The sequence below is a fragment of the Meles meles genome, chromosome 4, assembly GCF_922984935.1.
Source record: "Meles meles chromosome 4, mMelMel3.1 paternal haplotype, whole genome shotgun sequence".
In the NCBI taxonomy this organism is placed as follows: domain Eukaryota; kingdom Metazoa; phylum Chordata; class Mammalia; order Carnivora; family Mustelidae; genus Meles; species Meles meles.
In genome coordinates this window covers 82,895,933-82,914,022 of record NC_060069.1, presented here as the reverse complement: position 1 = coordinate 82,914,022, position 18,090 = coordinate 82,895,933, and the positions used below count along the sequence as shown (strand labels likewise).

The window sequence follows — 18,090 nt, the reverse complement described above, 5'->3', positions numbered from 1 at the left end:
TCTGACGGAGTAACACCTCAGAAGGTCAAGGAGAACAAAAGGGCTGGTTCTGAGGAGGTCTAACTTGAAGTGGTTGTGGCCGAAGAATAATGAAGGAAAAAATGTTGGGAGAAAAGACTTGCAGAGGTAGGCAGATCCTGCAAGGCCTTGTAAGTTATAGAGTTTGAATTTTATTTAATGTATATATATATATTTGTAATTTAATTTACATTTATATTTTAGATGGTAAAATCCAGGATTCGAAACAAAGTGTTCTGGGCACCTGCTTGATTCAGTTGGTTGGACCTCGATTTCCTCAGAGATCACGATTTCAAAGTCTGTGAGATTCAGCCCCAGAGCGGCTGGCGCTGGGGGTGGAGTTCCCTTAAGATTTTCTTTCTCTCCCTCTGCCCCTCCCCCTTTCTAAAAACAACAACAACGACAAAACAAACAAAAAACCCCCACAAAGCATAAAAGATCCAAGATCTTTTGAAAGAAAATTCCCGCTCCCACCAGTTTCCTAGGTACCCAGTCCCACCGCGCCCCCACCCCCCTCCTCCCCAGCTGCCTGCACACAACCCTCCGGAAATACTAGAAGCACAAGCAAGGGTATCTACCAGTCTCTATTATAAAATATTTTAAGCTGGGGAAGGAGGGGATCAGATTTGTGTTTTAAGACCACCCCAGCGCTGAGAGGGAACTGACTCTCAGCATTTGAGCTACAAGTCCCATCTCACGAATTTCACAAACCCTCCTCGCCGCGGACCACCCCCCCACTCCCTCAGCACCTCCCCCCAACCCTGCCCCCAGGGCTTTCTAAATTGCAGCTCCGCATGGCTCCCACGCTCGTTCTCACGCTGTGCTCCTGGCAACCACTTAGAGCGCCCACAGCTCCCGGCATGGAACCCTGAAGTTCCGCACCCAGCCCACGTGTGCGCCAGTGTTTCAAAGGGAGACGGCAGGAGATGGAAGGTACGCCAAGGCGGGAAGGCAGGCTCAGAGCTCGCCGCGACTGAGGAGGGTGGGAAGGGCTAAGGCCGGGGCGGGGCTAAGGCTGAGGGCTGGACCAAGCTTGAGGGCGGAGCCCACGGCTCGGGTCGGCCTCTGTGCTCTCCCGAGCTCCCCGGCTGCTGCGATTCCGTCTGAGACCCGGGCCACCCAAGGGCCGGTGGGCGCTCGCTGGCCCTGGGCTCTGTAAAGCCCCGAAGGTAAATCCGCCTAGGAGCCGGACGGCTCGAGCGAGAGGGGGCCAACGACCAGGCTGGGCAGCTGGATGGCGGCGGAGGGGAGCGTCGCGCGGCGGCAAGTTTCTCCAAAAAGCTGAACTCGTCGCAAAGTTTCCTGTGCATCAGCTTGCACCCTGCGTACTGGTGGCGGGCTTTTTCCGTGCGGGTGGTCTTTGGGCGCTGGAGGGTCGCGGAGGTAATTGGATTATTCCGCCTGGTCACAGCCCAGATTTCTGTCACGGACAGCGCATTGCGGTGGGCGCGGATTTTGCCCTAGCAGGGGTGGGTAGTCGACACGCAGTTGTGTCGCGCACAGCAGTCGGGTGACCGCCAGGCTTGGAGTGCGTCTGCAAGGCGTGCCTGCTTGTCCGGAGGCAAAGTTCCATGATTTCTTTCCTCTTTAGGCAACTGGGTGCTGTTCCTTCTCGGGCTGACCTCAGAGTCTCCGCTATGGACAGCGAGAGTGAAGTGGATTTTTCTAGCAACAGCTTAACCCCTTTGTGGCGGAGGCGGTCAACTCCTCAGCCTCAGTTGTTGGGCCGGAGCAAGCCGAGGCCCCAGTCCTACCAGAGCCCCAGCGGGTTGCTGATCACGGATTTCCCCGTGGAGGACCGAGGGACGCTCCCTACCGTGCAGGCTTCCACCGAGGTACCCACCGCTTCGGAGGGCAGGACGGTCCAGGGGAACCCGCTGCTTCTGTGTGCCCATAGGAGAGTGGTGACCAATGGGAGGACGATCTCCCCGGAATATAGATCTGTCTCTCCTCGGCTCCGACGGCCCAAGTCTCCCCAAGCTCCCAAAGCAGTGTCCGGGGTCTCCTCGAAATCCCCAGCAAATGGCACTGTGACCTCGCCCCTACCGCAGCCTCTGCGCCCCCAGCGGACTACCAAGTCGCCCCCCAGCTGCAGCTGGGAGGTAGACCTGACCGCATCGACGACGAGCCCCCAGCCTTCGCCCGCTGCAAATGGGCTTTTGCCTAAAATCGACTCCCCAGACTCTGGTTCGCGTTCTGGCCAGGCGACTAAGGACCCTGAGCCAGAACCCACGAAACTCTCTCCTGCGCCCCAGAAAAGGTCTTTGGAACACAAACTCCCCCTCCAAAGGCTGCCTTCACAGGAGAACGAGCTTCCAGAGAATCCTTCAGTGATTTTGAGCACAAACAGCCCCGCCGCCCTCAAAGTGGGGAAGCAGCAAATCATTCCGAAAAGCCTGGCCTCGGAAATTAAAGTAAGTAAGTCCAACAGTCAGAATGTGGAGCCCCACAGGAGACTCCTCAAGGTGCGCAGCATGGTGGAGGGCCTCGGAGCGCCTCTGGGCCCCTCAGAGGATGAGGGCGACGTGGAGAACGACGTGGACAGCCCAGGGTCTCTGCGGCGAGGCTTGCGATCCACATCCTATCGCAGGGCGGTGGTCAGTGGCTTTGATTTTGACAGTCCTACCACTTCAAAGAAGAAGAACAGAATGTCCCAGCCTGTTCTGAAAGCGGTGATGGAAGACAAGGAGAAGTTCTCCAGTCTGGGAAGGATAAAGGTAAGAGTGGGCAGGAGTGTCGCTCACCAAGCCAGGCATTCACCAAGCCAAAAGCGAAGGTGTTGGGGGTGGGGAGGAGGGGCACCGAGGAAACCAGTTATTGTTCTCTTTTAATTCTCTTGTTGATCAGACCTGTACACGTCTGTCTCTTGGCCATGCAGTTTCTGCAAGTCACAGCCAGGTTAATGCAAACTTGTGGGAGGAAGTAAAACTCTTATCACGGTTTTAACTTTTTAATCTCAGGCAAAATGTGGAGGCCTACCTAATGTGAAAAAGAAATGCAGCAAATTAGGTATGGGCTGAATCCTGAACACTTTTAATACAGGAAACTGAACAGAGGGTGGAGAGCAGGCATGGTACTTTTGACTGTACGGTCAACTGTCTGGAGCTGGTCTAGAGGTGTCAGTTAGGGGTTGCTGATTCATCACGGGTGATACAGGAAACTCCTCATTTCTTTTGAGCATGTTGATTATTTTAGTTACTGGAAGTAATTGATTTACATTAATTAATTAGAATCACTTTTTGAGTGGTGATAACATACTAAATACCATTCAGGTAAAATGTGAATTTTAAAAGTGATTGTCAGAATTACAAAAGATACAAATAGTTTGTCATCTTTGTGTTGCTTCTTTCTGTCACCATGGTCTGTGGTTGTATTTTATTCCCCTGTTGTGCCCGTTTATCTTGAACTTGAATGGATCTAACTAGTTAGTAGCTCAGAACTTAAGGTTCGAGTGAACTGTGTGTATTGCTCCCTGATAAAGGCCTGGGAGTTGCACGTGTTAAAATATTGCCAAACATGACTTAAAGAGATAGGGGAAAGCTAAAGAAGGATATTTTGGAGTGTGCATGTGCTGCTTTCTCTGGGAACAAGGCAAATCTCAGCAGAAATTCGTTTTGGCAGCCACAACTTTTCTTGATTAATCAGAGAACTGGAACCAGTTATATGAATGTCAATATGTAATAAACAAGGAAGGCTATTTTATTTTTGATGTCATGGCCTTAAAGAAATTACATAACATTTTAGGTGCCCCCCCACAACTCTACAGGTATAGCAAAGTTCAATTTAACAGTGATGGTGAATCATGAGTAGTGAAATGAACTGAACTACTGGTCATCTCAGGGTTCTCAAGCTCATTTGCTGGGGGTGGGGGACATTGTCCATTTTATTTCACCATTTTATTGGATTATGGAAATCAGATGAGTGAACTACTCAAGGGATCATCTGCTAATCTGCTTTTGGAAATCTAATGAATGTAACCACAAGAAGTAATACTTTTTCTTAAAATAGTTGTATTTTCTACTTGGCTCATTCATACATAGTTTGCTTTGCTTTTTCCTTTTTTGCTTTTCTTGTTTCTTAGAAAAAAATGCTGAAAGGACAAGGAACATTTGATGGGGAAGGTAAGCATTTGACTTTCCAGACTTTTATTGCTGTTTCAATGTGGAATATCAATTATAAGTTGAAATCCAGCTGCAGTAACAAAAACACTTAAGATGAGAAAAATGTCCAACTTCTTCCCAAATTATACAGTACAAAGCTCTGCACTGAGCTAAATTTTCATCCAGTAATACCAGCAGTGAATGGAATTAATAGCATTTTTTGTAAGTTGATGACTTTGTCAGCCAATGTCCTAGATTTTTAATTCTTATCTACTCTGGCTCTAGCCTCACCTCCCTTGAAAAAATGGAGACAGAGTAAGAGCTAGTCCAGCTTTTTAGTTAAAAATCCTGAGTTTGGGGCACCTGCGTGACTCAGTTGGTTAAGTGACTGCCTTCAGCTCAGGGCACGATCCTGGAGTCTTGGGATTGAGTCCCACATCGGGGTCCTGGCTCCATGGGGAGTCTGCTTCTCTCCCTGACCTTCTCCCTTCTTATGTTCTCTCTCACTCTCTCTCTCAAATAAATAAATAATATCTTTAAAAAAATCCTGAGTTTGGCATTTAGATCTTAAGTCTTACTTCCTTTGACTTAATATTCTTTTCCCCATATTTCCACATTTTAGTGTTACTTCTGACTTCCTGTTTACTTATCAAGTTTCAATTTTGGGGAAATCTAACTCTTCCTGGCTGCTAGAAATATATTCCTAACAATCTGTAATCCATATAGAAAAGCTGCTTTGGCCAGGTGTTCAAACCCTAATCAGATTAGTGGACTTTGGTAAACAGATGGGTCAAGTGTCCACCAACTGGAAGGGCACAAAGTGAGTGAGGAGCCCCACCTGCAGCCTTGCAGGTCTGGGGAACATGGTGAAGGTGAAGGTAGTTCCTTGCTGTCATATTTTGAAATGTTAAGATTTTTCTAACCTTTAAAGAGTCATGAAGAAGAGTATACCTCTCTGTAAGTAAACCTAATGTAAAATCACCCAGAGTTAGAAAATACATAATCTTAGGTGATTATAAACTATTTCCCTATACAGTTCTTATAAAAATCAGCTCCCCTGGAGGATTGCAACATGACCAGTTTAAAAAAAAAAAAAGTTTTCATTGCACAAATCTTAGGAAACTGTTCTGTATGGAGAAGAAACCCAGATACAGTATTTTAGCTGGTTTGGACAAATTCATCTACCTGGTTTTATAGTTGAGGAAACTGGGAGCTCAGAGAGGTTTAGTGCCTTGCCCACTGTCACACTGCGGTAGTAGGACAGATAACTGGTTCTTAGTCCAGTTGGCTTCCTCTTGTACCACTTTGTGACCATCAAGTGAACAGAACGTCTCCCTAACACGTATTTAGAGATGTTTTGCATCTTCTTGAATATGACATTAATTTTGGGACCTCTGTCTCAAAGGGTTAGAAATTGTTGAGCTTTTTTTTTTTTTTTAAGTCAGAGGACACAACTTTTTTATAGTGTGTCTTCTCAAATATGATGACCTGGAAATTGCTCTTACATACATGTACATGAGGAATACAGAATTCTTACAGATAATGACTAACAAGACTGTAAGTCAGGGTGAGGTGCAGGAGAGTGGTAAGAACCTGTCATGGTGGAGTCAGGGACCTGGGTTCCTCTCCTACTGCTTCTGTTCATCAGCTGAGTGACTCTGACCAAGCATCGTAACCTCACCAAGCCTTAGTCCCATCATGCGTGAGAACTCTTACTGCCTATGTTATGATGTTCTGCTGAGAACGAATGAGGAATCTTATCAACTGTATGCATATGTTTTGTGTCAGCCTCTAAGTACTTTAAAGAGCACTACAGACGTGTAACCCAGTCTTTACCCTCACCATCAGTTTCACGTAAGACAATCCGAGAATAGGAAAATCCCACATTGAGTTCAGTATTATTTTAGTCACGGTGCCTACAGAACCTGCAGCAGTTGCTGAGAGAGGGGGCAGACGTTTGCCAGCTTTGGTAGGTGGGAAGGGCAGGGCAAGCTCATTGCGTCCCAAACCAAATTCAGTCTTTCCCTCTGCCCACTGAATCTTTTCGGGTGTTGCCATCTCCTCCTGTGCCGTTGTTGGGACCTAAGGACCTAGGAAACATCCTGATCACCTCTCTTTCTCTGCCCCCCCATCTCCAGCCCATCCCCAGGAACCCAGGTGATCATTCTCCCATAGCATCCTAATTAGTTCCCTACACAGTCAGTATTTTCTCCAACAATAGAATCCAGTTTTTCCTTTCAGTGGATTCCCGCTGCAATCAGGATAAAATGCAGTCTTTGCAGTGTGAAAGAAAGTCAGTTGTTTTGGATGTGGGATAAAAATCTAGTTCTTTGACATTGCCCGTAAACCTCTGCATGATTTAGACTGTCTGGTTCATCTCCCTAAACTCACCTTATACCTTTGCCCTCTAGACACCCATGCTCTACACGTGGACTTTTCCTTTTTTCTTTTAAGGTATTACATTTCTTCTTGCCTCAGGGCTTTTTTTTAATATGCTTTCTCCTTACCTCTGTGACTTCTCATCTGTCATCTTAGATTTTTTTCTTAGTAACATTGTCTGACCCCCAGACTGGGTCATGCCCTGCTGAGAGACTCTTGTTCTCAGAGCACCTGTATATATTCAGCTTATAGGTATGTTTATGTACAAGATTATTGTGTCCTCAACCCAACAAGGACTTGCCTTTTCACTTGGAGTGAAAACCAGAGTCCTTTAATGGCATGGAAGCAAGGACCTACATGATCTGCTTCCTGTTCATCCTCAGTTCCCCTTCTTAAGCTTTCTCCCTTTCCTTACCCCATTTCAGCCGTACAGCCTTCCTTGCTGGTCTTTGTACATGTAGATATACAAAACAGACTCCTGTCCCAGGACCTTTGTACTTGCTCTTCCCTCTGATGGTATGTTCTTTCCCTGGCTATAAGGTGGCTTGCTTTCTCACCTTTTTTAGGTCTTCGCTTAAATGTCATCTTGGTGAGGCCTCCCTAAACCACCCTATTTAAAAAATACATACCCCCTTTGTAACGCTTCCTTCCTTTCCCTGTTTTATTTTTCTCCATGACACTTACCAACATCTGACGTACCCGAAGAGTTACTTATTTATTGTCATTCTCTGCTCACTTTGATGTCCACTCTATGAAGATTGAGATTTTCATCTTTTTTGTTCATTGTTGTATCCTTATTGCTCAGCAGTTGTTGGCATCTAGTAGGCATTTTCGAGATATCAGTTGAATGAACAAATGAGTGAGTGCCTTGGACTATTTTCTCTTCCTATTTTTAGCTCGTGAAGGCACAGGAAGTGTCTTTTATTTTCCATTTACTCCCAGCTCTTGGCACATTGTAGGTATGTAATACGTGTTTGTAAAATAGGTAAATGAATGGTGATGGACTTTGAAGGAAAAGAAGGGTATGAATTCAGTTTAGCACCCCCCCCCCAAAAAAAAACCCAGTGATTTACTATCCTCCAAGAGGGGTGAACAGAGATGTGGAAACTTTGCTTCAGTGGGTATTTTAATGCATGGATCCTTCCCCTTCCTGTGCATGAATTTGGGACAAAGCTGTGCGAGTGAGAAAATCACTTTTTGGTAATTTTTCTTCCATGACAAAATCCATTTGCTTCTTTGTTGTTTATTAAACTAGAGACCAAACACTTTATAAATCTGGATGTTTGTTTAGAACAAGTAGCATAATGATGGGGGCCATTAGTGACATGTAGGGTTTGTGTTTCTTGCAGAAAATGCTGTCCTGTATCAGAACTACAAAGAAAAGGCTCTTGACATTGACTCTGATGAAGAGTCAGAGCCCAAAGAACAGAAGTCAGATGAAAAAATTGTGATTCACCACAAGCCACTGAGGTCCACGTGGAGCCAGCTCTCTGCGGTAAGTGTTTACCTTTTTCTTCCCGATCTGTGGCCCTGAAAAAACCAAGTTGTGGAAATTAGGTTTGGATATGGTTTTAATTATTTCTGCCAATGATCCTGTAACCTGAAAGAGAAAGACTCTTCCTTTTAGATTGTGAGATGTTTCTTGAAACCCTCACTCTAGTGAGAATGTTGATTTTGATACTTCTGATCAAGAAAATTAGGTTTTGATAAAATAAGGTATCTTGACAATGATATACTCTACCTGGAAGCTTTTCCTGCTTGGTGTCTCTCTGTCTCTCTCTTTTTTTTTTTTTTTAACATAGTGTGTGTGTATGCAGAGGTAACTTAATCTATCCTGAACTTTATCATAATTATGACTATATATATAAATATATGTGTGTGTATGCACAAGAGGGAGTTTATGACAGTTCTTCCTTGGAAACTTCATTTGATTTAGACACTTTTATATGTTCTTGCAGCTGATTAATGAGTGGCAGTCTGTTTCCTTTCCCTCTGTGCATCTTTTGTGTGAGCGTGTCTGACACTTATGTTGTATTGATGAGTAATTTCTCCTCTCTGCATCAAACATCTTTTGTTTATAGCTATAATTTCTCTTCCTCCTGGCTTAACAAATGTCACAGTGTGCTGCTTAGTTTACTTGATATGAGTTTGAGCACAGTGTCTGTGGGCCTCCGATGCATTACCAAGTAGAAAGGAATTCCCATGGCTGGCTTGGGTGGTGGGAGCATTGCATCGAAAACAAGCCAGTACACCTCTGTGAGTCCCTTAGGCAACACGGGAGCAGAAGCTATTCCCTATTAAGCTGAAATGGGCATTGTTCAGAGTCCGGAATCTCATGTGTTCAGGGGACACGCTGACCTAAGAAAAGGAGTTACGTACATTGGAGCTCATAAACAGGCCATGGGAATGGATGTATGGTGATGATGGGAATGACTTCGGTCACATTCTTCCTTCTTTCTTCTAGTCTGTGTTGGAATTCAGAATTCTAGAAACTGAGCCCTTTCTCTCTGTCTCCCTCCCAACCTCTATTTCTGTTCTAAGGAGAATTTATTTATTTCCAGTGCTTCCAAGGTGTGGCACCCTTAATATGTGCCATAGGCTGAAATGCATACAAGGGCAGGGCAAGCAGCATTAAGGGGATGCTGGTGAGTATGGAGGTTGAGGCCTGGTAGGGATTATGGTGAACAGGTCCGATATAACCTTAGTCGCTGCCACTTAGCTCACACCAGCCCAGTGTTGTTGGTGCGCCTTCTGACATTTAGGAAATGTTCCTTCTGACATTTAGGAAGGAGAACGCAGCAATCCAGAGTTTTATGAGTATTATCCCAATTCAAGTTTTAGAGAAATGATGTGTGAGGCCAACAAAGTATCTAGGGGCCAGTCTTGTCTCCTCTGCTGACAGTTTGGAACTTCTAGGATATTTCTATGATTTTTGCCTGTGCTCAGGTGATAATACCTACTCACAGAACTGACATTTGGTAACCTTATACCCTAATTCAATGATTTCATGATATTCTATCCCAAAGTGCACATGTGGAAAACCTGGGGACAAGGCCCATGGAGGCCATGTTAGCTCTAAATGGCTGTCATTCCATTGTGGTGTGGACCATTTGGTAGAGGACCCTTGAAAAGAAAGCTGTGGATTTTTTGAGTTCTTTCTCCGTGGTAACAGCTGCATTTGTTAGCCCAGGCCTGAATCTTGCCACTGTTCTCTGAATGCTGAACAGCGAGGTGTACTGATGTGTCACATTCTGATCCTACCTATTCTGAGTGCTGAAAAGCAAGCTGCCATACTTAGGCCTCCTGAAGTTTGGCTTTCAGTAGATTAACAAAAGCACGTTAAAATAATACTACACATCCTTCCGCACAACTGCAAATACGGGCATGGATTTCATTTGGCCAAGGATACGTGTACCCATGTGCCTTTTGTTAACAAGATTTCTATCAAAAGACTGGTGACAAAATGTAAAACTATAAGGTGGGTTCTAACTTCAGTGTGTGTTATCTTGGGTTTTAGTGCTTCCAGGAGGCATGTGTGTATTTACTGTGTTGCTTGGCAATTACATTTAATCAAAGCAACATTGGACTTTGCCACCTCCCATTCTTAGACTCCAACCCGTGTTTTCTTTGTGCATTTTGTGTCTCCTTTTCACATTTAAAATATTTTACTTTTTTTTAAATTATAAAGTACTCCAAACATGCAGAAAAACTTAAAAATGAATATGTGTAATAGATTTCTGGGTACCTGCCACCACATTGAACAAATGCTAACATTTTAACATATTTACTGGGGCTCTCTCTTTTTTTGGGCAGATCCAGTTCACCACCCTCCTCTCCAGTACTTTTCTCCTTTCTGCCATTCCAAAATAATCACTGTCCTGAAGTTCTCTTCTGTACTTCCCATGTGGGTTTTCTATCCACTAAAAAGATGCAGATAGCTCTGGCTTTTAGGAAAGTGGATATTTCAATGAAAAAGTGGTCTTTTCTTTTTCAGAAGCCTAGCAGTTGTTAGGTCCAAGTTGCCATTAGGATCCTAAAGAAAGGAAGCTTTTGTGAATTATGAGCATTGTCAGGATGTCTCCGTAGGGATCAGCACCTCCATTTCTCTGTCTGACCTCATGCCCCAATCCTTCCTTGTAGACAGGCCACAGGGGTTAGTGCAGGTCTCAGAAACATCTGCTCTTCCCATGCTTACCTTTAATGTGCCAGATTGACACGGTAGCCCCCATCTCATCATGCATATATCACTTTAATACAAAATTCTTTTTTGAGTATGGCCTTGATCCCAGAAAGAGAGTAGGGCGGGTGGTTTTCTGTGTGTGAGGGTTTGCATGAGCACATATGTGCATTAACTGTTGTTGGTTGTTTTATTGTCTTAAAATCTTTGTTGCAAACACCTGCCTGCCTCTTGGGATGATGAAACTTTGCTTATCAGTTGACAGTAAGAAGCATTCAGTATGCAAAAGGCTCTTGAGGAGTACGGCAGTTTGCAGTGATATACAGTTGTTGCATAGGTCTTCAAGCCTTCAGTCTGTAGTATAATGTTTTAGTGTGCTTGTCTCTGTGTCTCCTTTGGTTCCGTTGGACAATCACACAGGTGACAGGTGCCCCCCCACTCCCCCTTAACATTAAACCTTAGTAGGACAGGTTTGTTTTTTTATTTTATTTTTTATTTTTTTAGATTTATTTGAGACAGAGTAAGAGAGAGCATGAGAGGGGAGAAGATTGGAGGCAGAAGCAGGCTCCCCATGGAGCTGGGAGCCCAATGCGGGACTCAATCCTCTGGGATCATGACCTGAGCTGAAGGTAGTCGCTTAACCAACTGAGCCATCCAGGTGCCCTAGAAGGACAGGTTTAACTGTAGTGTTGTGATTATCTAACAATAAGGGAGAATTAGCACTGTGTAAGAAACGTGTAATTTTTCCTCAATAGAAGGGAAAATCTAGCTGCCCAGACTTCTCGAGTCAGATTAAAGTAAGCAAATGCGGATGTACTTAGCAATGGTGCCTCTGCCAGTGGGTTCTCGGTGCATCAGTGGCTATTCTCCTGTAGTCAGAAATACAACCTGGGCTCCTTAGTCTCATAAGAGGGTGACAGGTTTACTTTTCATTCCCTTGGTCATGGAAGGAGGTAGAACTCTCTGAGTATATACAAAGTAGGTAGGTAGGTGTAGGATGTCTTCATTCCAGGAATTATAACTTTGTGCTACTTTTCACGCCTGGGAGAACACTGATATATGAGAAATAATTTAAAATCATTATGGTTCATAGATTTGAGGCTTTGAAATTGGAAAGTCATTTCTGATTTCTAGAGATCTGTGCCCAGAGACCCAGAACGTGCCACACACAGGTCAGGTGCCCAGTGACTCACCTAAAATGGCAGCATGAGGATGAAGCCAGTAATTCTCAGACCTCTGGGAAGAGCTTGTGGGTTTGAAGAAAAACATCGATACTATTAGTTGGGGATAGAACACCAAGTCCTTGGTACAGTGACTGCCAAGTAACCCGTTGAGTCCTGGATACAAAGAGAGCTTTAGGATTTCCTTACAGTTCATCCTTTAATGGGATTCTGGAAGCATTTGCAGTATTACAGAAAATAAAGGATAAATCTTGACTGGAGTCTTTTTGTTTTTCCTCCTAACCACGCCTCCCTGCCCCGAGCTCACATACTGTGCATGTCCTGAAAAATGATGGTTGTGAAACCAGTGTTTGTTTTTTCAAGATCAGTGACAGCACCGAAGCCACACTCACCAGCCGTGCCCTGACCCCATTTATTTGCCATGGGGTGTGTTTGTGTAATTTCCATCACCTTGACATGCCAGGTACCTTTGCAAAGGGTGTTTAGGCTCTAGAGGCAAAAACAAGCACGCAGGCGAACTTCCCGCTGGAATTCAGCACCTAATATAGTCATCCTCTGCTCTCCTCTTCCTTTGCACTTGCTGACGGGGGGTTTATCAGTCATCTTCAGTCATTTTGATCTCTTCAGTTTGTTCAGAAATGTTAAACTCTCTAGTTAGGAAGCAGTTTTTCCATTTTCCTCAGAGTATTCCTTCAGCTGTGCAGAGTGGGGCTAAAGGTTTAACGGGAGGTCTGATGTCAGGACCTCAGTTTCTGAGTCCTGGCTCTGCTCTTCAAGCTCACGTCGTTTGCCTCTGGATGACTTTCTGAACTGCCAGGTGAGGAAGGATGATTTGAAAAATGGTGATTTTGTAGAAGTATAATTTCATCCAGTTGACTATATAACAGACACCTGGTGACTTAGCAGTTTGATCTGATGGGACTTACCCTTCCAGAATTTATACCATGTTTATTGTGAAAGGTCTGTTTTCTACTAAAAACTAGAGCTGGACAGATGTAATAAACCTGAATATCATCCTGTTTGCAGAAAATGTTTTATGCATTTAGAGGTCATAGAGAAATGCGTTCTTTTTCCTTAAATTTTTATACTTGTCTGAATTAATTTTCAGTTGTTCAGTGACTTGCTCCTTAAAATAATCTCTTCAGTCATATAATTTTCCATTCATATTTTGCAACATTGCAGTCTCATAAAACTATTTTTTACCTTAGATGATTAATGCCTTTTACCATATCTATCTTTTCTGTTTAAAAAACAGAAAAAAAATGCTCATTTTTCATGCCTGGCTTGATTTTAGCGCTCAGTGGAAATTGTCAGAGCTTTAGATATGTACTTGTGCGCACTTTTAAATTGGGCAGTAGTTCTCCTGGAATGTTTCTATATTTGTAAACAGAAATAGAGATCCATGTGCTTATATCCGAAACGTACTCAGAGATTCTGTTCTAGTCAAGAGGGCTGGAGCTGGAAGCCCGCTTAGCTGTCAGTGCAATTAGATGATGCTGTTCTTTTAATGTTTCTGAAAATTAATTTTGATTTATATAAGCAAAATATAATATGTTCTCCATGTAAAAAATAAATGAACTTTTCAAGTAAGAATAAAATCTCTTTCATCATGTCTGCAATCCCAGTCTCTTTCCCCTTCTCTATAGGAATGCTATTCTCAATTTGGTAACATTCTCAAAATCTCAAAATTGAAGGGAATAATAAAGATTACATGTGTTTACTTAAATATATACTCTGCAGCTTTTACAGTTTGCTTTTTTTCTGAACCATGTGTCTTATAAATCCTTTCATGTCTATACATGATGATCTTCAGTACTTTTTCTAGCTTCGGCATTATTTTGTAGGATGGATATCGGTTTTGCTTCTTTCCCTTTGAAAGGTTATACATGCTTTGAGAATAAAACCTTTGAGGCATGGCTCTTCAGAAAATGCACACACAAGCATATTATGTAAATATTGTTTATAATTTTTTTCTGTTTCTTTATTTCAGTTTGAGGACTTTAAAGATTTTATTCACTTATTGGACAGAGAGAGAGGGAGAGAAAGAGGGGAGGAGCAGAGGGAGAGGGACAAGCAGAGTTCTTGCTGAGCGCAGAGCCTGATGCTGGGCTATCTCCCATGACCCTGAGATCCTGACCTGAGCTGAAATCAAGAGCTGGACGCTCAACTGACTGAGCCACCCGGGTGCCCTTGGAGCTCTCTATGTATTAAGTATAGTTCCCATGTTTTTCATACACATTTAGAAGTTTTCCTTTTTCTGATTTGTAGCAGATTTGGAACTTGAGCTGTGTAACCCTTTCTGAATATTCTATTCTTCAGAATATGAAAAAAAACTTTTCCAGCTGGAGCTGAGTAATGAAAGGGCAATTGAATAGTAGATATGGCAATGTTTATGTTCTTAATTCTCCCAAGAGAACAATAGGGTGTGAAATGTGGGTATGTGTGTGCCATGCCCCTAGGGAGGCAGAGTGCAAGAGACAGGTGCTCCTACCAAGTGGGAGGAGATGAGCACAGGGATATTAAATTTTGATTGGCATAACCACAAAAAGATATTTCAGTGAGAAACCTAGACTTGGGACCCAATACAAAAAGGGTTTTATTATTTCATTGAGCACAAAACCAATAAGAGAGGTTGACGAAGGAGTCCTTCATTCATCTAGATTTAATGGAGAGCTAGCTCTGTGCTAGAGATAGAGCAAGACAGACTCCACCTTGGTTCACTTCCTTACAGACACCCTTCATGGTGACACAGATATCAAATAATCACACAAATCAATGACAGAATTAAAACTGTATGAATGCAAAAAAAAAAAAAAAACCTGTATGAATGCCACAAAGGACGTGTTTGTGCTGCTCTGAGATCCCATGGGGGAGGGCACCTGTCTGCGCAAGGTGCTGTCAACCGATAGATGGTGGCAAAGGAAGAGACATGAGTCGCCATCAGTGGTGTGTCAAGACAGGTGTCTGGGTGAAGTTGGTGTGAGTCACAGGGACCGAATTGAGGAGTCCCAGGCACGGAAACTGTCCTGTATATAGACCCTCGGGGGTAATGGTGGGTGAGAGGAGTGAAACAAAATTGCTGCAGCTGGAGCTTCTTGCTTTTGTTGGTGGGCACTTAATTCCTCACTCCTCCCATCTCTAAATGTTCCAGGCTCCCTAGGCTCCATCTCTGGGGCTCTTACCTGTGCTCGGTTGGTGATCTCCTCCAATCTTTTTTTTTTTTTTTTTAAGATTTTATTTATTTATTTGACACAAAGAGAGAGAGAGATCACAAGCAGGCAGAGAGACAGGCAGAGAGAGAGGGGGAAGCAGGCTCCCCGCCAAGCAGAGAGCCCAATGCGGGTCTCCATCCCAGGCCCCTGAGATCATGACCTGAGCTGAAGGCAGAGACCTTAACCCACTGAGCCACCCAGGCATCCCGGTGATCTCCTCCAATCTTATTAATTTAAATACATCATATACTCTGATGACTTCTGAGTTTCTATCTCTAGACCATACATTTCCCTGAGTTTTCAGACAAGGGTATCCAGATTCTTTTCTGATATAATGGGCCTCTCAAAGTTAATCTGTCCAAAAATTTACTTATGCTAATTCTCTTCTCTCCTGCCCAGACCTGCTTTTCCCACAATATACACATTTTTTTTCCTAAGCAAATAACAACTCCATCTTCCTAGTTGCCAAGGTGAAAAAACCTTGGAGTCATTCCTCAGTCTTCTTTTTCTCCCATAACCTCTTCCAATTTGGGACAAAGCCAGTTTGCTGCCTTCACCTTCAAAAGTAGATCTCCTGGGGTCCCTTTACATCTCCTCTCTATGTAGGAGCATGGAATTATATTGTTTATTGTAATGCTGTTAAAATATGCTGAGAAACTGTCTCTTCGTTTGGCTCCCTCAGGTGTTCTCGAGTCCACGTAGAGTAAAGGCCAAGCCTTACAGTGGTGATCAACAACTGAGCCAATACACTGGGCATACCACAAATGCAAAGGCCCTGGGGCAGAGTACACCTTATATTCTAGGAACATCAGTGTGACTGAGCATTGGGCAATATGGAGGAGGAATCAGGAGATGAGTCCAGGAAGGGGAGGTTTTTGTCCATTTTGTTTCCTCCTATTTCCCTAGGACATGAAACAGTGCTTGACTTATTGTAAGCTTGCAGTAACTATTGGGTGAGTTTATGAATGAATGTATAAATAAATGAATACATGTAGACATCTAATCCCGGAAGTGAAAGTAGTAGAAAGTTACTCAAGCAGTGAAAGCAGTAAGGAAGTTTCCTATTCAGGGACCATTTGGAGGATGTTTTTAATTTTTATTAAAAAAAAGATTCTTGATCATTGGTTGGCTACATCCTGGATTTAATACATGTCTTTGATACATTGGGGAATTTGGCATCTTCATAGTTTAAAACTATGTTAGCCTATAGTAGGTATTGGCTATGGTGAAATCAAATTCAGTAGTAACCTAGTTTTTCACTTGGTATTTCTTCTGGGGAGGTCAATGGGATGCATTCAAGAATGATCGCATTCTGTAGGAATACAGTGAGATTAGGTAAAGGAGGGAAGGCTGAGTTACTTTGAGCAGTTCTGAATGACTGTGCAAAAAATGTCTAGAATACTGAGCTTTGGATTGTGGAAATCATCTATCAGATTCTTGTTTTTACCCTTTACATCTTAAGGTGTGCCTGTGTGGCATTTCCAGTCCTTTAGTCCAGTGATGGGACTGTTCCTCAAGGCCACATCCATAGAGTGATTTGTCTCCATGATGATTTGAGAAGTCATCACTATAAAAGCTATTATTACATCTTTAAATGCTGGACTTAACATTTAAAACTTCATTTCTCAATTTTTAAAAAATTTATCTAGAATGCTGATAGTCTGTTGATTTTCTACTTTAGTCTGTGCTCTAATGTCTTAAGATTATTACTGCATTCATTATCTGAATATTTATTATTTGAAGAGGTAAAGACTACAGAACCAATGGATAGCTTCTATAGAAGAAGTAGTATTGCCAGTGAAAGAAAATAGCAGATTATTTTCCCTTTTGGTGTAAGAAATAAACACAGCCACCCATTCAATTGAAATAACACAAAAATGGAGTGGTTCCCATTTTGAAGCAGCAGGAAACTCTGCCTCAGGTAGTGATATGCAAAGGAGTAGGATTGTTGTTCTCTCAGCTGAGCAACAGGGATCCCCTATATCCTCATGGGTTCAAGGTCTCCCTAGGAGCAGGCAGTGCAGGGGCTGACTTGCAGGATAGCTGTAGCTCAGGGACCTGCCTTTGGATCATTACGCTTTTAATTTGTTGACATGCAGTTAAATTGTTAGCCATGTATTTGCAGAGGACCTACTGTGCACCAGGGGTTGTACTAGGTGATTTCACTACAATTCACGTGGCCCTTAGGACAATAGCAGGATACCTTGTCTACCTTGTATCAACGCAGCTGAGACTACACTGTGTTAAATATGGTTTCCCTCCAATTATTTTTGTTAGGGTTTTGAGATTACCTAGAATGGAGCCATGGGCTCTGGAAAAGCAGGAATGATATTTCTCTCTGGTACCTGGTCGATAATGTGTCTTAGCAAGTGTCTGCCTGGGGGTTCTCTTCTTGCCATGAATTCATTTTCCTTTTTGCTATGTCTGTCTTTTCTCCTGAGAGCTCCTGCACACTCTGATTCTGAGTTCTTGTAACTTAGATTTACGGTTACCTTGTGTGGTCCTACTCACCTCATGTTTTCTTGTCAGCTTCCATATATAAGTACCCAGTTCAGTTTCTTGAGAGAATCCTGTCAGAGCAGAGCAGCTCAGCACTTCCCCCCCCATTTAATAGGCCACTTAACCAATCTTTGTTGTTTGGCCAGGTGCCTAACTAGCTCTATTCCAGTCAGCTTTGGCCTCTATTGTTCAATATAGTGAGAAATGTGGCCCCCTTGGTTAGTTTGTTTTGTGGAGGCCTGAGTAGAACAGTGTTCCTTGTAGGGGTCTGTGAGACTGTTTAGCAATACTGCTGACCTATCTAGTGTGAATTTGCACCTGGTGGCTGAGGCGCCTGGGTGGCTCATTCGGGTAAGCATCTGCCTTCAGCTCAGGTCATGATGTCAGGGTCCTGGGATTGCCTGGCATCGGGCTCTCTGCTCATTGGGGAGCCTGGTTTTCCCTCTCCCTCTGCTGCTCCCCTTGCTCATGCTCTCTCTATATCTCAAATAAATAAGTAAAATCTTTAAGAAAAATTTACACGT

At 43.4% G+C, this 18,090-nt stretch overlaps 1 protein-coding gene across 3 annotated transcripts in view; it reads left to right on the top strand.

The window, feature by feature from the left end:
* The first annotated feature begins 1,074 nt into the window (after nucleotides 1-1,074).
* ARHGEF26 (Rho guanine nucleotide exchange factor 26) overlaps nucleotides 1,075-18,090 on the top strand; it is a 122,469-nt gene continuing 105,453 nt past the window's right edge. The window contains exons 1-4 of one of the 3 annotated variants that reach the window (XM_046003503.1): nucleotides 1,075-1,401; nucleotides 1,610-2,741; nucleotides 4,100-4,139; nucleotides 7,847-7,992. In XM_046003503.1, the coding sequence (XP_045859459.1) occupies nucleotides 1,656-2,741; nucleotides 4,100-4,139; nucleotides 7,847-7,992 (1,272 nt within the window). In that variant the 5' untranslated portion in view covers nucleotides 1,075-1,401; nucleotides 1,610-1,655. Of the gene's footprint in view, nucleotides 1,402-1,586; nucleotides 2,742-4,099; nucleotides 4,140-7,846; nucleotides 7,993-18,090 lie in introns of those variants that run through there. The other 2 variants (XM_046003502.1, XM_046003501.1) reach the window with 2 other exon arrangements.